The sequence below is a fragment of the Neodiprion lecontei genome, chromosome 7 (genome assembly GCF_021901455.1).
Source record: "Neodiprion lecontei isolate iyNeoLeco1 chromosome 7, iyNeoLeco1.1, whole genome shotgun sequence".
Classification (NCBI taxonomy): Eukaryota; Metazoa; Arthropoda; class Insecta; order Hymenoptera; family Diprionidae; genus Neodiprion; species Neodiprion lecontei.
In genome coordinates, this window is record NC_060266.1 from 25,330,775 (window position 1) to 25,350,882 (window position 20,108).

The 20,108-nt window shown below is 44.3% G+C and overlaps 1 protein-coding gene and 1 long non-coding RNA gene across 8 annotated transcripts in view; one reads left to right on the forward strand and one right to left on the reverse strand.

Annotated features, from left to right (window-relative positions):
- Positions 1–20,108, reverse strand: part of LOC124295531 — a 172,546-nt gene that overhangs the window by 79,838 nt on the left and 72,600 nt on the right. The gene's annotated exons all lie outside the window — the stretch shown is intronic.
- Positions 1–20,108, forward strand: part of LOC107222259 (neurotrimin-like) — a 122,744-nt gene that overhangs the window by 49,150 nt on the left and 53,486 nt on the right. For 2 of the 3 annotated variants that reach the window (XM_046745931.1, XM_046745933.1), the window contains exons 3-5: positions 8,550–8,757; positions 15,854–16,021; positions 16,847–16,975. In XM_046745931.1, coding sequence (XP_046601887.1) covers positions 8,550–8,757; positions 15,854–16,021; positions 16,847–16,975 — 505 coding nt within the window. The remainder of the gene's footprint in view (positions 1–8,549; positions 8,758–15,853; positions 16,022–16,846; positions 16,976–20,108) is intronic. The other variant, XM_015661538.2, reaches the window with a different exon arrangement.

A 20,108-nucleotide genomic window follows, 5' to 3' on the forward strand; every position in this document is an offset into this window, starting at 1 on the left:
GAAACGACACACGACACAATCATTCGTCGTACGTCGATGTGAAAATATTTTTTGCGCGAAACACGGGGATCCATTTACGACGCCTTGTCGAAACTCTAACACTCGTTTGCGTGATTGTATCTCACGTTATATTATGTATGTATACCAGGGTGGTTCTTGAAAGGTAATTTTTTAATTTCTATTAGTTCACTCGTTAAATCAGCTCAAAATTTTTTTTATATCAACTCTAACTCGTGCTCGCAAGAGGGTGGATTTCCCCTTTTAACCATTTTAGGGACACATTCAATCTACCAAACTGGTTTCGATAAAATCCGGTCAAGGGGGGGGGTGGGTTCCTGGGTTGCTCAGTACGATCTGGACTCGAAGTTTCAAAATTCAAAATCGCGGATTCAATTCAAAATTCATCCGAGTACTGAATTTTATCGAAATAAAATAATTTTTTAAATTTTGGCCCACCATATTGGATCCGTCCTTTTGAATTTACAAATTTCGAGTTCAGATTCGTAATGAACGATCCAAGATACCCCCTACATCGAATTTCAGCCAAAATTCGTTCCGTGGATTTATTGTGTCCCCGAAAGGGTCAAATGAGGAAATCCAACATCTTGCGGGCACGGGTTAGAATTGAAATAAAAAAGTAAAAAAATAAGGGAATCGTTGCTGAATTATTTGGAATTGAATCGTGAAATTCAAAAATGACTTTTTCAAGGACCACTCTAAATTGTACGGTATACCAAAGACGTGAGTGAAGATAAAAATGTGCTGTAAGAAATATGTCAATTCTTCCAACTCTACAGTTCCTCAAAGATTACCTTCCGTTGAGATGCTCGAATATCGGAGGAAAAAAAATCTTCCCGACCCGCTGAAAGCGCGATTCGTCAAAACGACGTCGAGTCGTCCTTCACCTCCAACTCAACGCCGATTGAATTTCCTTCTCTGATCGATTTTGGTTGGATCAACGCACCGTGACCACAGCTGCTGCAGCACGGTGCACAACTCGGTACCTACTCGGAAAGAAGCGGCGAACCAGAATCAATCAGAGTTCCTGATTGTTGCTGGCCGGTGTTGATCGAGTCGCGAACGACACGTGGATGAGACGAGGGCGGTGAGGGAGGGGCGGGGCCCGTCTCCGGAGCTTGGAGTGTGTGTTTTGGACGCGATCTCGTTTTGGTGGGCGAATGATCGGACGGAGTATGAGAAAGCGGGCGATTCGCGCGAGGCACTCCAAAGTAATCGAAATCCTGGGAGGCGAAAGGGAGGCCGGGAGGCAGCGGCGCAAGTCGAGGGGAGGAAGAGGGGCGATAAATTACTGTGACCAACCCGCTATCAATCCTAAATACCTACGAACGCTTTTAGCTTTCACTTTGCCCACCGCGCTCTCCTGTTCTGCACCAGAGCCAGCCAACACCGCGGCTCTCTCGTCGCGCGCGGTATTCCGGACGAAATTTATTCCCCACCTCGGGATATAAAAATACACCATCCTGCTGGCGACGCGACGACGCGTCGCGACGCGAACTCGCAACGCCGTTTTCTTTCTCCCATATTCACCTACCTACACTCTGCTGTTTTTGCAGGTTATGGAACGTAATTCACACGCTGCGCGTACTTGCTCATGTCACGGTGTTATAATTCCGCGGCATCATCGCGCACATCTCGGTGAAATGGCGTGAAAAGTTGAATGGAACCAAACCATATATTTCCGATATGCATCGGGTAAAATGCAGCATTTTACCAACAGCCACGTGATCGTCGATGTCGAGGCCAATCCAACGAGTCCTGGCTCTTCGATTTTGCTCGCGCCGTTCCCAAGATGTTACGATTTTAGCTGGTTAGTCGCGCAAGCTACGCTATTCGTTGAATATAACCAGACCAGAGCTTCCTGATATGCAACGGACAAAATAGATGCAGCATTTCACCAATGAACACGTGATCGTCGACGTCGAGGCGAGTCCAACGAGTCCTGGCTTTTCGATTCTGCTCGCGCCTTTCTCAAGGTATTACGATTTTAGCGAGCAGCTGAGTCGCGCAAGCTCGCGCTATTAGTGTCGTTGAAACTGTGATATCTCGGTATTGGTCCATCCGAAATCGACGATCTTGGATCCGTCGTGCGCGTCTATGCATCGGCTACAGCATGGTTATAAAACTTTGGAATCTCATTCAGAAATTCGTGGTATCGAAACAAGATTTCTCAGCGTTCAACCGCGGGCTGGATCCCATTGAATTTCAAGAACCGAATTCTCGGATGTTAAAGTCGATATTTAGTAAGTAACTTGGAGCGTCAAAGTTGCAAAGTTGACGCGTGCGCCACGTGTAAGTATCATATACACGTTTTATTTTCGACGAGGCTTGTTGGTTCCTCGCCTTCCGCAGCCACTGTCCTTTCTGCCATCATCCCTGTGTCCGTTACTCCTGGATATTGGTAAAGTTGTAAGCGACAGCCTGCACCGCTAACCCTGCCGACCAGCTGACGCTGGCTACTTCGGGACTCGACCTCGTGGCCCGTCTCGACCGCTGAACTGACCCAGGGAGTTCCAAGAAACTCTCTCTCTCTCTCTATACGCGTGTAGCGTCTATTTATAAGTAAAAGAGACGAAAAAAAACGAAAAGAAACAAGAAGTTACAATTTTTTGTCTGTTATTCTTTCCACCCACAATTTGAATTTCAAGCTGACGAAGATCCGAAGAGAGAATAAAATCGAAATAAGCAAGAGAGAGAGCGAAATGTTGCAGTTGTAAGCTGAGCTTTTCGCCAAAGCGTACACGTACACGAAGATATACATATATTCCACTTTGGTATACCCATCGACGAAGGCATCTGGAGGGTCTATAAATATTTCTGCCCAGCTTATTCTCTTTATTCCGTCTCCGGGTGTGAAAGTAGAGGCGCCAATCTACAGAATATAAGGCTCAGAGTGTCTCAGAGACGAATAATGAAGAAGAGAATTCCAGGATGTACAGACACGTCTGTAGTGCAGCACTCGCTGGAGAAATGTCCGGGATTGTGCTGCGTCGAGGGATGTAAAAAATTGCGAGCTCGACGCCGGAGCTTGGAACTTGACTTTTAATTGAGGCTGAGTGAAAACTCTCCGCTGCTGCAGTCCGATTCTCAATACGAACGACGGTGGGGACTGGATGAGGATAGGGCAATAAAATCGAAGTGAAAAGAGAGGAACACTGCACTATTGGTGTACCAAATATAGTATATATCTACAAGGCGTCGAGGTATTTATATTGGCTTCTCGCAGCGTGACAGTGATCTACTGGGAATTTTACCCCTTGTTCCACACACTCGAAGCTCTCCTCCTTGCTCTTTCTTGGACCAACTCGGCCTCCTCCCCTACTTTTCTCATGAACGCGACTTACCGCGCTGCGAGTCGCGACGCGTCGAACTAATAAAAGCAACTTCCTTTTCAAGGGACGTCACCGGGATTCGGGTGTTTAGCGAGGAGGGGGATGAAGAGGGAGAGAGAGAGAGAGAGAGAGAGGAAAAAGAGCCGGGCGTGTCGTCCGTCGTCCGTCAGCCGTCTATTGTTTTTCTCGTTCCCCGGTCTCGTCGCGTTCAATGGCGTTTTGTTTCAATCGAGCTTCCCGCACCCCGCGCGCAATATGTCCAACCATTATTTGTTCCATCACCTAAAGCCCGGACGATCAAGGGATGATTTTATTGGCCGATCCCGTATGCCGTGTGGGTAGTCGGGGAGGTTTAATGAGCGCCTCAACCCCCGGCCCTGCCCCGCCACCCTCGCAATTACGTAGCGCGTGCCGCGACTGGGAAAGCAAAGTTCCGCCGCGTCTTCGGAGGAGGAGAATGAGGACGAGGAGCGGAACCAGGAGCAGATGCCGAGTTCCAAAAAGGGAGATAAAGTCAACCCCTGCTGCTGACCGATTGGCAAAGCGGGCAGCGAGAAAGAGAGCCGAGAGAGAGAGAGAGAGAGAGAAGGAGATATCGGCCGATGTTTTATTGCCGGATCCAAAGCCGAGGCTCGTGGACTGCTCTCGTCGTAATCCGCGGACAGATTCGTCCGGATTCATGGTTCGCTTTATGTTACAAATGCGCGTACTCGGTTTATATACCAAGGTTTTATACACGCGATGCTTTTCAGAGATATTTTCCAAACCCGGCCGCTGGTGTTATAATATTTGTATTAAAATGCAAAAGCCTCCCACGCATCAGGGCGCGAAACGAATTAGGTACAACGAAAAAAAAAAAAAAAGAACCGCATCTATGCATATTCAAACCCGTGGCCACCGGCCTTTGACTCAATTTTCAAATCACCTAAAGTCGCGTCGCGAAAATTCCCGCAAATTACTTTGTAGAAAATTGCAAGGCGGTTTTCATACTCCGCTTACCAGCCAGCCTTGCGGAACCCCGCGACCTGACTCAAGCCGAAAGGCGACAGCTGTTCAGGGATGTCCCCGTTTCTCTGTCGGGTTAACCGAAGCTTGGTTTGGTCACCGGGTTAACCCTCGATGTATATATACTGTCGATTCAAATTCATTGACTTTATCAGGTGCGCCCCCGGAGAAACCATTTTTTAAACTTGTCTCATTGTAGAAAATAATAACGGAAAGTAACAAAGAAGAACGGACCGATGGCGAAAGTTCTCTCGATTGTCAACCCTTCTTTGCCTCGTCACAGAGACAAATGTGCTTTGCAGGTATAGTAAGGATGAAGCGGATAATATTTATTTATTTATTGAATTTCAAAAGTTTACGTTAACGTCATGAATATTAGTAAACCCTAACAGAGGTAAACAAGTTACCTAGTTTTTAGGATTGGAGTAACAAAGAAATGAAAATAGAAAAACAACTTACCGACTACTGTAAAAATATGAAGATTTAGATTCAAGTTCGCTTATGAACAATCCTCAAAAATTGTAATAAATTTACTTAAGTTAATGTATATTTGTAATTATCCGACTATTTTTGTGAATACAAATTGCGATAATAAATTTCTGTTTGTTTTTTTTTTGTTTTATTGTTAGCTACGCGGTCGCAGGTTCTATCTCTTATTTCATTTTCCGAACCCTAGGCAACTACTGTGTATCGGCTATATTTTATCTCTTCTATATAAAACGCGTTCCAAAGAAGTTTCATTATTTAATACACTCCCGGAAACGGGGAACGTGACCGGCCGTCAAGAAACGACGCCAGCAAGCAAGAAGACAACACGACTCGTCGCGCAGCGACGGGAAAACGACTTTCCGAGACTTTAACGTATATCGTTTCAGGGTTACCAGAGAGAAAGAGGGAGAGACAGAGAGAGATGGGGTTTCTTTACCCTGGGGCAATAAATATTTTCCCAAAACGATTACAGACTGGTAGAAATCGATCAGGCAATTAATACCAGATTGTACAGTTTGTATATAATTTCTCGAAGAATGAACGATCGATTTCGAATTCTTGAGAGCAATTGGACCCTGCTCTTGCCTTTGAGACCTTTGTAAGCCGTGCGCGGATCCTTCCTTGAAGGAAGTCAAAGGGTGGATAGCCGGTAAATTGGTTAACGAATCGGCCCTTTGACAGCAGTGGTGGCTCAACGCCCCCGCAGCGTCAATTGATGCTCAGAGATATAATAGAGAGCCGGGGTTTAATGGCGGGATTGTTCTCAGTTGAATCCTTCGCTGCCCGGAGGATCCCGGCGTCCCGCTGAATACGAGAATCGGGATACGCGGCTACACGCAGATATATTCGCCGAAGGAAATGAAAAATGCGAGGGACGAATTGAAGCAAAACTTGAATAAAGTAAGAGTAATAAGAAAAAAAAAAAATAAATAAATAAATGAAAAAAAGGAAAAAAAGAATTAGTGAATATAAATCAAGTCAACGTACATGTACACGACATTAAATATAGGAATCGTATGTACCTACGCGTGCATAAATCGTGTGAAATCCGTTGCATCGCAATTTGCGACAAAGAGACGATACGTATAGTATACGTATACGTATGTACAATATACGCAATACAGATACGTACACGGTGATATAAAAAATAATTAATCCCGGTAACAAGTTTGTCAGGTAGGTATTTCGGTCGTATAAAAAGTCGGGAGGGTAGTTAGGCGGTGTTTGTTCTCGTCAGGGAGAAAGATAAAGAGATAAATTCAGGTCCGTATACGTATACACACACACACGCGCACGTATGTGTCAGCGTACTCCGCCGTAAGGATGTATTTGTGAATTCTCCCCGAGGAGAAAGCGGCCAGAGGATAGGGAGAGGGGGTGGTGGTGGGGATGAGACTTCAGGGAGGGCGAAGCACTTAGCGAATGATTTTTAAATTAAATCAGCTTGTTTGCAGGTCTGCTCCCTCCCTCCCCCCTTCCCGCTGACATCGTCGCTAGGCACTCGGGGTGTAAAAACATGTTGACTAGTGGGAGAGGAACCGAGGACAGTGTTACACAGGACCTGGTTTCAGGATCCCGATGACGGCGAAACACGAAGAAAACGGTCTGCCTAAAAGGGCAAGAACAACGATAACATAACCTCAACCCTCCACATCAATTAATCCTGTCTTGTCGCGATCCAAACTACCCCTAATTACACATGCGTTACGATCAGGGAGACGAGCTTTGAATGTAGCCTGATTGTGAGCGGTGGGGTGTGTTTTCGAAATTTCAGAGTAGGTGCTGATGAGGTAGATTTGTTTTTTGTTTGTTCTTTTTTGACCTGAAACATACACTTTGAACTGAAAAATACATCAGTCACTCGACGCGATTTTGAAACGTTGCACGTACAGGGTTGAATTCGGAAAACGATCTATCCGTCACACCGTACAAGGACTGTATATTTCGTGAAAACATCTTACGAAAAAGGGGGCCAGAAAAAAGTGGAAAACAAAAATGAAAAGAAGAAAGACAGTAACGCAGCGGGAACTTAACCGAGAAAATCGAACGACTGCCGGGCGAGAGAGAGAGAGAGAGAGATGAAAATAGAAAGAGAAAGATGGAAGTGCAGGGAGGGAGGAACAAGCAACGGGGGCGAAACGCGACAGCTCGACAGGACTAAGTGGTGTAACGCGTTTAACCCGGCAATCCCACCCCCGGTTTCCTCTCCAAGGGGATTCGTGTGCGGTAGTGGAGGAACACGCCCGCCTATCCCGTCAGGCATATGTGAGGGAGGGGGGAGGGGTGAAACGCGTGGCGACGCGATACCGAGCCGCAACCTTCTCGCATCCCGGAGCTAGACTGGCCGGCGACGTTCCTCCTCCACCCCCGAGTTTCTCCCCGAGGTTCTTCTCTCGTTCGGCCGCCCGGTCTTCGTAGTAAACAAAACTGTAACTCTCCGCGGGGCCGAAGAATCAATGCCGCGGGGGGTGGTCTATGGCCCAGTTTAGCCCCTCCCTGCAACCCCCTTCCATCAGGGCACTGCTGCAGCCGAATTATAGAAGAGAGCGTTATACCTCTTGCTTTACCTTACGGCGCGATGCACGCGCAGACATATACCCCCTCACCCCCATAGGAACGCGGAAACAACCCCTAAGCCTCGGTGGGTGCCGTAGCTGCACCACCGCACAGATCTTGTCCGATAATTTACTCTGATGCCCCCGTTGAACCGGGTGCATCGACCCTGCAACGCCACTTTTCCCGCACCTAAGTTCATCCCCCTTACAGCTGGTATATAGGTACGTTTTGCACCCAGTTTTCATCCCTTTCTTATCTTCATCCCTCTTTACTTGTTCATATATACAAAGCGCAGAAGTCAGTCGTGACCGCGAACGAAGAGCCGGAGATTCTCCATCCCTGCTTCTTCTCTCTTCTTCTTCTCTATCCAGTTCTCGATATCTCCGTTTCTCTTGCAGCCCTCCCTCCCCTCCGCCCCCTAACCGTATTTCTCCGGGGACTTTTGCCGCCGCTGCCGCTGCCGCTGCCGCCGCCGCCGCCGCCGCCGCTGGCGTTGCTTGGCGAACGAGATCAGGAACTCTCCTTTGAAACAGGAAAACATAAATATTTCATAGCTCGAGTATTCCGTATCCTGCAGTCGTCCTGAATTCTCAAACTTCTACCAAACACTTTTTGGCCACGATATATACTCGGCAGTATTTCCCATCCCTCTGCCGTGATCCCGACGCCCCTGCTGAGTCCGAAAAGTTTAACCCCCCCCGTCTATCCGCGAAACGGAACGCAACGCCTCATCCGGCCAGCCAATCTCTTAATCTTACTTAGGGGTATAGAGAAATCGCTTCGAACGACCATCCACCTCCATCCCTTCCTCCGTCCTTTCTTCCATCTAACACGTTCCTTTTTTCACTTGCACCTCAATCATACCGTCTTATAGGATATCAGCGGTAAGCTACACGTGCCTGTGATCTCGAAACCGTGATCTCTTCAAACCCGAGTCAACTCTCGGCGCCATTATTTTCTTCAGAAGATATTTCGTCTCTTGAGAAAAGATATTTTTCCTCGCTGTAATTCAAGGGGTTTTTCGACCATTTCACTCACCCCCCCCCCCCCCCCCCCCCCCCTCCATCAGAAAAAGGGATGTTGTATAATCCCACGTTCCCATCACATGGATCATATAAAGTGTACCACCACGTATTCTTATGATTCCAGGTTGCTTGGATGCACTTCGAACAGAGCGCGATACTGACGGTGCACAATCACGTGATAACGAGGAACCCGCGTATTTCGGTAACGCACGACAAACACCGTACCTGGTTTTTGCACATAAGCGACGTCCACCAGGAGGACATGGGAAGGTACATGTGCCAGATAAACACGGTCACGGCGAAGACGCAGTTCGGCTACCTCCACGTCGTAGGTAAGTGAAGAATGAGTTACATCCTATACATGGTTCCTCATCGCCGTTCCGATCAAGATCCCCTCCGCCCCGCGTGCTTTGGTTTCGCGTGACGGTAAAAGAAAAATGGAATCGCAACGATCCAATTTTAACGAGAGTGAGAAAGACAGCGGCTATGTAGCAGATTTCGAAGGGAAAGAAAACAAAGGAAGAAAAGAAAATGTAACATTAAATAAACAAAGCGAGACACCCACGTGACGAGGAAGAGGAAGAGAGATAAAAGTAGGTAGGCATCGGCACGGGAAGAAGGAACTCACGGAGTAGAACGGAGGAGGTGGAGAAGGAGGAGGAGGGAGAACAAAAGACGCGGGCGTCTCATCTGCCGGCCAAAAGACGAGACAACAATAATTTAATCAGAAGAGGGTACGTGCCCCTGCCAGTCGGGAGAATATATTAATATCTCGAGTTTTGACATCTCGACGGTGGCGGGGGTGGTGGGGGTGGTTTGCAGGGTTGGGAAGCCGTGAGAGGTGGGAGGGGTGAGGGGAGGGGGTCGGGTGGGGAGGAGGAGTAATCAGAGGTCTAGATTAATTGTTTCCGCGGGACTGTTTCCCTCCACCACCCCACCAGCGCGAAAGGCACAAATACGCGGGCAGACCTTCGTACACATAAACGACCTTGTACAACACGACGCCGCGACGCGACGATAACGTAGACGCGGAGGATCCACCGGGGACTCGACACATAATACCGAACCGTCATAACTCACGGCTAGGCGTAGGTGAGAGAGCTGATGGAAAGGTGATGGTCGGATTCAAGGTAGGGCGTAGGAACCATGACGTGACATCATCGGATGATCGGCGAGACGTTTGCTGACGTTGAAATTAGCAAATTGTGGTTCAGACTTTCCTGCACAAAATACTCAAAAAGTTTCATCTGGAGCGTTTCATTTGATGTGTATTAGAGTGAGACTTGAGAATAAATACAAACAAGGAAAGAGAAAATTGAAAGCGTAAGCGTGTTCGGAGAATTATCAAAGAGAAGAAGAAAAGCTTTCATAGGCAGAAAGAATGAAAACGGAATGGCAATTGAAATTCATATAGAAATTGTTTGCTTAATTTTATGAGAAATATTGTTAAGTACATTGTAATAAAATGGTCATTTTTTCATTGTCGTTGTGCTTTTTTTTTATACCAACACCTTGTATTTTGCAAAAATATTTTACGCGATGGAGGGAAATGGAAGTCATTTTCGGATTCAGCACGCTCGAAATCGTAATATTTACCAAAAAAAAATCCCATACGGCTGAAATGAAACATTATTTTGCGAACCTGTGTTGTCGTTGTTGTTAGTCTAAAGTGAGACTGCAGCTTACGATGTAAAGACTGACATGAGAGAAAAATCAACGGTACACATCATTGTATGTATTACTGTGGTACATAAGGTACCTATACGGGTATCCTGTAACACCGAAGGAATCGACACACTTTTTCCCTGACGCCTGTGTTGTATGTACAGTAGCAACACGGTGCGGCGCCGGGGCGTGACACTATGAATTATTCAAAAAGGCAAACAAAGCGTAAAGCAAAAAAGAAATCAAAGAATGATTACAGCAAGACTTTTCGTCGTTGTCCTTATGTGGGCGGGTGGGCGTGTGCTTGCGTGAGTTTTGAGGGAGTTTGCGAGGTCAGGAGGAGGGATAAGAAAAATAACTCGAATGAAGACGATCTTGAAGATATACTCGCGAGGCGAGTATTTCCACCTCCTCTTCTTATACCCAGCAGAAGCAGATTTACCCTACGGGGTGTATAAGTAAAGTGTCGCCATAAAACGGGAGCGCGGGTGAAATCGCTTCTTTTAAAATTTACAACTCCATTCGTTACAATAACCATATGAGATTGTACCAAAACCACGTTCTCTAAATCACTGCCCGATACACGGGCGTACACATTTTCCACTTTGAGAATAAAATTATACAAGTCTCTTTCGGCGTCTTCTTCGCCCGACGAGCTGCAACGAGGTAAAGTGTAACAGTTATCGACCCTGTCCCAATTATAGACTTCTTTTGGTTAGCTGTATCAGTTTGAACCTTGCTTCTAAAATTACCAAAAAAAAAAAACTTGTAGTGTTTAACCCTGTAGTAGCTGGTTTCAGTCATCGAAAAATTGACAATTTGCGCTATCGATTTATAAGTTTGAAAAATAAAAGGGACAATAATTGGGTCTAAACGTGTCGACAACTGGTAAACTTACGTCGTGGTTTTCAAGTTCACCGATAGGATCCCTGTCACCCCGTGCATCAAACAAACGAGTTCATGATGCACTGCAGCGAAACCGAAAAGCATCGTTGCAGGGGAGTAAGAGGTAGAGAAAGACGAGAGTGGATGTAGCAGAGGGAACTTAGTTGTGACGAAAAGTGGGGTCTGGCTTCTGTCCCGTCCCCCCGACGGCGTCCCGTCTTCCATCCCAGTTCTGCCTGCCTTCCTTCCTTTCACCCTCTTTTCCCTATTCACGACGTCAAGTGGCCAATTACGATTCAGAGATGCTATTCAACGAGTGATTCGGAATAAGAAGAGGGGAGGGGGGAATAAAATAAAAAAAAAAGAAAGTACGAAATGCGGAACGACGGAACGAACGAACGAACGAAGGATAGGATAAAGTAGATGAAAAGTGAAGAGAGAAAACACGGGAGCGAGAGAGAGTGACGGAGAATGAAAATGAAAAAGAAAATAGAAAAAAGAGAAAAAATAAACGCTGCGGAAATCCCTCCGCATGGTATGCGGCGCAATAACTTGTCTATCTCCAGCTCGGCGGGGGGCGAGATTCGACTCAGCTTTCGGTCCGAAATCTCATCCGCGACCCCGTCGATCCTCGATCCTCCCCCGCGTCGTCTATCCCGAACCCAGAGGCCACCTTTCGCTTGTATACCAGAGTTTAGGACAAGTTAACGCGCCACAACACGCGGTGGCCGTCCATGTCTGAATAATGCATCATCCGCACCAGCCTGCAGCGTAACGATCCATGTATACATAGAGTTGTATGTATATGTATTCGCCACATAGAAACAGTTGTAAATATGCATTTATACACGATGTATATCATATACACTAGATACAGGGATGCGTATTTAAGGGAGGTCTGATATCATACCTAATTTTGGGAGATGTTTTTCTTTAAAGAAAATGAACGCACTTTGAGCAGAATTTTCTGAAATCTGATCTCATGTCTGATATCACGATGACGCAATATTTAAAACTTGTTTATCGATTCGAGCTCAAAAAGTTTTTGTTCCTAATTGTATATATTGGCAAACTCGAACCGAAAAGATGTTTTTAACTCAAAAAATTGTTCCTAACTGTTACAAGTTGGATAGTGACGTCAGGAGATGGGCTATCGCAAAATCCCTTGAGTTCGGAGTCGTTCGTTACTTGCATGCGCCATGACGCCATTTTGTTATTAATTTCAATGAAAACATTCTAAAATGTTCTTGAAACCATAAATAATAAAGTCTCCAAAATCAAATTGCTCTACATTTTCATTTTCTTTAAAAAAAAAAACTCCTAAAAATAGGCATAAGCTATACCTCCCCCTCCTTAACGAATATATAACAAACCGCTCTCCTTTTCCGGTTTCGCTGGAGGAATCGGTAACTTTTATCCGAATGATAGATCCCGTCGCGTCTCAGTTTCCTGTATGATTCAATTTCACTAAATTCACGCAAATCCCTCGGAGATTTGGCTGTTGAAAAGATTTTTATTTCAACCATGACACGGTTTTCCGTTTCAAAAATGATATATCACTGTCTCATATCTGCCGTATGGTGTTTAGATTCGCTGACGTCCTATCTACGATATTACGTATACAATGTTTTCCCTGAATCAAAACTTTTATAGCTATAATATAGCATTCCTGAGAAAGTTGAATAATACTCTATCCTTGCCTCGTCTTGCTGCTTGGGGGAAAAGAAAGAAAAAAAAACTTTTAGAAATAACAAAGCTCCGACGCCAGTCTTTCTCATCCACTATATTCGCTTGTTCGACATTATTATACGGGTTACAACCCATACGCGTATAATAATGCACTCACAGATGGACGTAGACAATGCCTATACCTACGGTACAGAGTAGAGACACATTACACACGGAAGCACCGTTCAGTTAGAGAGCAAACACAACAAGTGGGGGATGAGATGAGATGGGATGGGATGTTGTGGGATGGAGGAGGTCGGCTCGTTCACTCCCAGTTCAACGTATCGCAGGCAGCTTCGCTGTCGGTGGTTGAATTTTAAAGAGGGCCGACACGTATGAATATGTAGAGACCGTGGAACGCTATCCGCGTATAATAACGCATGTATAAAGGTGCGTATGGGCATCGTGCAGGACTCGCATATCCTTCCGTATCGCGACTATGCGGATAAGGCAAAGGTGCCCTTTGGCACCCAGGACTCAACGAGGTTCGCGAGCATTACGGTAGCAGGCGTAACGCCTACGCATCTAAATACATGCGTAAATTACGTATACGTTAGGATGGACATTAGTACAGGGTCATTATCGAATTTCGTATATACTCCCATGGGGCAAGACACCTTAAAATAATTTTTTTACTCACGACTCAGCCGTAATATTGACTTTTTTTTAACCTGAAAAGCGGGACAAAAGCAGCATATTATTCCGTCTTAACGGATTTGCGGGAAATATGAGGTCGTGAGGATTAATCGTCGACTTTATTCCCTTGTGACATAATGGACTATTTTAAATTCAATAAAAATACCCGTCTGCTTTCCAAAGCTTGCGAATTCTCATGCATTTCTCATGCATTTTTCCTATGTACAACGCACGTACCAGACGTTACAAGCCCATAATATCATATCAATACTAGAGGTGCCACATTTTTTTGCTGTAATGAAAACCCCACTGTTGACAAAGGTAAAAAAATTTTGATTCGTTTGATTGGATTTCCCTGAATTTGACCAGGTCTTAGGAAAATTTGGTGCCCCGAAAATAGCATATCAAATAATATTTCAGACAGTGATGGTTCAAATTAAAAATTTTTTTTATTGACGTGAGCTTTTTTTTGCGACCAGCAGTTTGGTATGAAAAATTCTGAAGTAAATTTGAAATCTCAATTTCCGGTATTGATCGATTAGAGTAACTACTAATCGGTGCCACTTTTAAAAATCGTTATTTCGAACAATTCATCTTTCGTTATTTTATTTTCGTATGTTTGAGATTTCGATATATCGGCCATTCCAAAAACTGATCCTTCCACGTATTGTCTCCCACCCACCAATCGGTACAGGTATCAGAACGGATGAAAGTAATTTATAAAAATAGAAGAAGAAACGCCAGTGGATACGGAATTGTAGCTGTCGTAATTCGACGAAGCGTTATATCCTCGGAAAAAAGAAGCAAGTGAAAAAAAAAATCGCCAAAGAACGAAAAAATAGAGAGTGTTAGCACACTGAGTGTTAGCATATAACGTTATACGTCCACAACAACGTCGAGGCAGAATGGAGGTTGCATGCGGGAATAACGAACGAACAAACAAATGCTCTTCACGATTTTCCCCGTTTATGGAAATGAAAGGCTCGTGCGCGACACAGCCGCATCGACGACCCGTGGAAAAGGTTTTTAGTCGTCAGTGCAATTTCGAACCAGCTGTGCAGTACGTACTCCGCGTCGATACGCTCAGACCATGAACGCTACACGGCCATGCACACCATGCATTATACAGGGAGCGATGAAGCTGTGAAACGAAAACGTCGCGATCAGCGACGAAGCAGCCAAAAAGTTGCCGCGATTCTCTTCGCTCTATCAACAACATCGGACAAACGGCTTTAGGCTGGCCATCAGCCAACCCTCGAACTTACCGTTCTCACACAGCACTGCAAATTTATTTTAAAGCCCTCGGATACCATATTACACGAGAATATGACGACTTTTTTTATTTTGAACCACTGTAGTGGATCCAGAATTACAAATTTTTGGACTCTGACCTTGGGTTCATGATTAGCGACCCAAAAAAAACCTCACTGTATCAATTTTCATTCCAATCCATTCATCCATCCTGACTCGTAGGAATTTTGTTATTTAAATAATTGAAATAGCGCTGAAACTATCAAATCCAAAGTATAATCAGTTCTAAGTTCGGAAAAGCCGCGTCGATTGAAATCAAAATCATTGAAATCCGTTAACTCGTTCTCGAGATATCGTCGGACAAAAAAATGTATCACATACGTACATCTAAAAATGATCGGAGGTGATTATCTAAACTTGAAAATATACAGATCTCGTGAAAAGTCAACATTTAATTTTCGGTATGATTCCCATCATTTCCTTTTTCTCTGAAAACAAAGAATCGGCAAGTCAAGAACGGCCGACTGAACGAACACGCGCGATCCTTGTCCGAGGACGAAAAGCTTCAGTCATACTTTGGCTACTCACACATTAGCTCCACAAAGGCGAAAGACGACCGCGCAATTTCAGTCCAGGCACCGCCAACCCCCGGTTGTAATTGTCATAACGAAGTGGACCCCGCAGGCTTAAGGGATGGGAAACAGGAGCCGGGGGGCTGTTACGGAACAGCGGTTACATTTCCCCTCCGGAGGGTGAATTCTTGTCCGCGACTTAAGCGGGGCGGCTGCATCCGTAAAGGCAATTTTCACCCTACCATTCTCACCCTCCGGTGTTTCACCGTGGAAGAATCGAGGGCGCGGAGGGCGCGGAGGAATCGAAGACATTTTTTCCGGACGCCTGGCGCTCTTATCACGAGTGATTACGAGTTTTTAACGGGGATTTCCACCGCCTTATCGGTGATTCCCCCGGCCCTCGTTCCGTTTTCTTTCTACCTCTGTAATTTTATTCGATTCTCACGGAAATTTCCCTTTCCTCTCTCTTGTCTTTTTCACCTTTTTATCTCTCTCGGGGTCTCGGCTCTGACTTTCTTCCCCCGCGTGACATCGATTTGCACGAGGAACAGCGAATCGGCGAGCCTTGTGCTTGCTTGCCTCGCCTTTCCTCCACTCTGCACTCTCTTCCCCTCTCGCACGAATCTTCGCTGTCCGATCGCCGCATACGTATCGAACTTGTTAATCACCGCGTACGGTTGTGTGTTTTCAGTACCACCGAACATCGACGACTCCTTGAGTTCATCGGACGCCATAGTCAGAGAAGGTGCCAACGTCAGTCTGACCTGCAAGGCGACCGGAAGTCCACCGCCAAGCATACGTTGGAAACGGGACGACGGATCGAAGATATCGATAAGCAAAAACCTCGTCGGTAAGGAAGGTGCTTCTCAAATTCACTTCGCCGCTCGATTAACCCTTTCGATCACAGAAGCTATTGTAGTGGAACCCATACTTCTTTTTTTTTTTTTTTTTATCATTTCTTTTATATTCCATAGAGAAAAATAATCAAACTTTGGAATGATTGGAATTTTTTGTGAATCCATAATTGTTATAAATAAATACATGGAAAAAAAGAGGTATTGTCGTGAATTTTATTCGTTAGCGGAGGTTTTATAATAAACGTATACTAATAACGCTTGGAATTCATTGGTTGACAAGCAGAGATCTCAGAACGAACGTTAGATTTATAAAATCTAATACTTAGGGGTAGTTTTCATCTTCCTTAGAGGTCCATATAGATAGTATCAGGGGTCGCACCTATTCTCGGCCTAAGATCGTACTGTCTCAAAAAATAAATATTCATATAAATCTCATTGAAGAACACTGTTGACAACAAGTTGATAATTAGCCACGTTTTCACCCGATTTAGGGATTGTTTTTAGTTTTATTCAATTTTTTACAGTAGACTCGCATTCAGCGTCGAAATATTACACGAGAAACGTAAAATTGCACTTCTGTTCCAAAAAAGAATTGGATCGCGTGACCGAAAGGGTTGAAATGTCGTTTTTCGGTCGATCTCTTTAACCTTACCAGCACTTATCGCAACCCTGCCAATTGTTACACTGTTCCGCGTGCAATATGTATAATTCGTAGCGTATAATTGGGCTTGTTCGAAAATTAGCGGTTGCCACCCGGGACCCCGTTCGTCCATTTCGCGAGATAATCGATGCATCAGGCTAATTTCGTATTCGGAATTTGATTCCAGTGTCCGAATGGGAAGGAGACACCTTGGAAATGGCCAGAATCTCGAGGCTAGACATGGGCGCCTACCTCTGCATAGCGAGCAACGGGGTTCCACCAACAGTGAGCAAGAGGATCAAAGTATCAGTAGACTGTGAGTGGCAAAATGATAAAGGATTATTGGATTCGAGAGATTTTTTTTTTTATTTTTGGCATTCGAGTTCAATCATAAATAATATCCATAGATGTTGACGTTTCAGCCCTTTGGCGGTAGCGCTACAATATTTATTGAACGTAACTTGGGTTACACATGATCCATTTGGCAAGAACAAAAAAACAAAAAACTAGGAAACACTTTGGCCATCTGGCAAACAAACGATTATCTCGAACAAATACCAATGCGTTAAAAATAAAATAAGCAATTAAAAACCAATGGTGTATTTACTAATTCGACACGAAAGGACCACTTAAGGAGTTGTCCTTAATCGGGATTTGTCAAAAATTGTGTTTTTATTATTTCATTTTCGTAATGTACATCTATTCAAGTACGTGCACGGAAAATTTCACGTTGATCCGCGAAATATTCTCCAAGTTACGCGCACGTTTGCAAAGACTCGTTTCTTTTTACAAATAAAAAATCTCAGAATGAAGTTCAATGTTACCCCAACATGTATATTAATTTTTATAATAACAAATTGGAATATCTCTCGATGAAAAATTCTTGAAAAATCGCTTTTTCACGGCCCCTTCAAGGTCGATCGCATTTTGAATGTAAAGAAAACGAACATCTCTCACGCAACATCACATATTGTGCGCGTAAGCCTAGGTCGTCACCTGATTTTCAAATTTCCTCAGAAATTTCTGTCGTTCTTTTTCATTTCATTTTCTCTCATCTCGAACGCGTATTCCCAGCAGCGACGAGAAAACCCCTGACGCCAATGAAACAGGTACCAAGTGCATCGCATCCTGGATATAACAAATAAGATTCGACTAGTGGTGCAGGTGGGTAAAGTCGGTGTCTATACAGTGAGGAACCACCACCGAGAATACACACACAATTTAATAATGGAGAAAGGCGGCGGCCGGTGGCAAAGCTGGCTTTGTGAGTCGAGTCTCCGAGTTTCTGCTCGCTTTTTCTTTTATTCCGCTTTTTTCATGCTGCTCTGTTGCTTTTTCCCCCTTTATCATCCTCTCTCTCTCTTTCTCTTTCGTTTCGCTCACGCACCGGCAGAACAAACGAAAAAGAGAGGAGAGGAGAGGAGAGTCAGGGTCGGTCGGGGCAAAGCGGAGCGTAAAAGTGAGCTCAGGATAGCCGCAACAGACCATTACCGTTTTCACTGTGCCACCGCAGTGCACTGAGCCCAGTTCTTGCTGTTATTGTTGTCATTGTTATTGTTACACACGGCGAAACTCTCCTAAATACTGTGCCAACCACTTTGCACAAGTGTTTTCCTCGTCATTTCTCATCCCGGGTTTTCCTAAAACCACGGCGATTGCATTGCGGCGGAAAATTGCTGATGAAAACTCGTCGGGATCTCGATTCGATCCTCGCTTAACCCTTCGTCTCGGGCTCTTTTTTCCCCACTTACATGTACAGATTATACCAGAGGAGAAGGTGGACATGATTTACAAAATCGTTCTGAACTTTGAAAAGATTAAATTTTTATTCAACGTTTCGTTGCGATAAGGACACCGACTTCTAGCCCGACGGGGATTTTCAAAAATACTGATTACGCGGACTGATTCGGAGAGATTTTTTGTGCTTCCAGTCACGCAGCTGGTCCGCCACTGCGTGAATAAAATCAGTCTGTTTCCTCGGCCCCCGTCCGTCTTGTTCATTTTCTTACGTTTACGTTTCCGTCTCTTCTTTCTTTTGCTGTCGCAGTAGATACGTACCGGATGAGGTCCGGCGTACCTAGATCGTCGATATTTTCCTTCTATTCGACGTGGATATACGTAACGGGGTTGGGTATCTCCGCTGACGTTGCGAGAAAACCGAAACCACTCGGGTGGTCCTGTCACGACCGCGACGTATACGTGATCTTGAAGATGAAACGCTCGGCTTCGCCTCCTTGGATTTCCCGATTCGCCCTAAATACCCCTTGACCGGTGTCTTGACTTGTTTTCTTGTTATTAAACCTTTGAGTCACGCGTTATTGTTCCGAGTCAAATTTTATTGAAGGATAGTATTCAATGATTTTCAGGGTCAGATTTCAAAAATTCCAATATGGCGGACGCAAATTTCACATTTGACCGAATAGGGTTAAAAAACTCTATGCACGGGTTTGAGGGGTCACTGATTGGATTTGCCGTACTGAATTTTCAAAACCTGATTTCAAACTCGTCATCAACGACCCCAAAAATCCCTGAACAGAGTTTTTTTTCCGGATTCGATCGAATTTGAAATTTTTGTTCGTCATATTTGATCCGCAATCTTAAATATTGTAAATCCGATTTCAGATTCGTAATTAGAAAGCCCAAAAACTTATAATTTATGTAAAACGTCTCGGAAATGAATTATTCCTTCTATTTTGACGTTGTTTTTCAATCAATTTGTTTCCAATAATAATAATTTACATTATATCGTAATAAATACTCCTCTCGAGTATTAAAAACCTGTTAGTATACTATCAAAAATAGCGAAAAAACTGCAAAGTAATAAGTTTTCAAAGTTCTCTATAAATATACAAAAAATCGATATAAAATGGATGCTAAAAATACTTAGGTACTACTATGATTCAAAGGGTTAAAACAGGCAAATTACTAATTTGCGTTTATGAGACTCCGTCAACCTTCATTCTCGATGTTCCTCTCAACTGGTTGACTGTTAATGGATGATACATGTACAGGATAAAAAAGTGCCAAAACTCGTAATGAATCACATATGTAAATTTTTCAATAACTCTGATATTCTTCGACCGATTTCGACGGAAATTGCTACATTACCATTTTGTGGGTCACTGAATCCAAATTTGAAAGCAGAATTAAAAAATTCAATACAAGGGATTGAAAATGGTGGTTTCAAATTCCGATAATTACATTACGACTAGGCGTCAACAATCTTCTAGCAAAAAATCAAGAAGCGAAGAATAAGTCTTTTGAAACTTGTTACTCGGGGGTTTTGAGGTCACTGATAATGAATCTGTTATCAGAATTGGAAAATTGCAAAATAGAGGGAAACCTCGATCAAAAAATTAAAAAAAAAAAATTCTCCAATGCAGAAAAATATGTGTATTTCATACTCCAGCAGGGTTTGGGTCGAAATTTTCAGCTGATTCTCGGAAAAA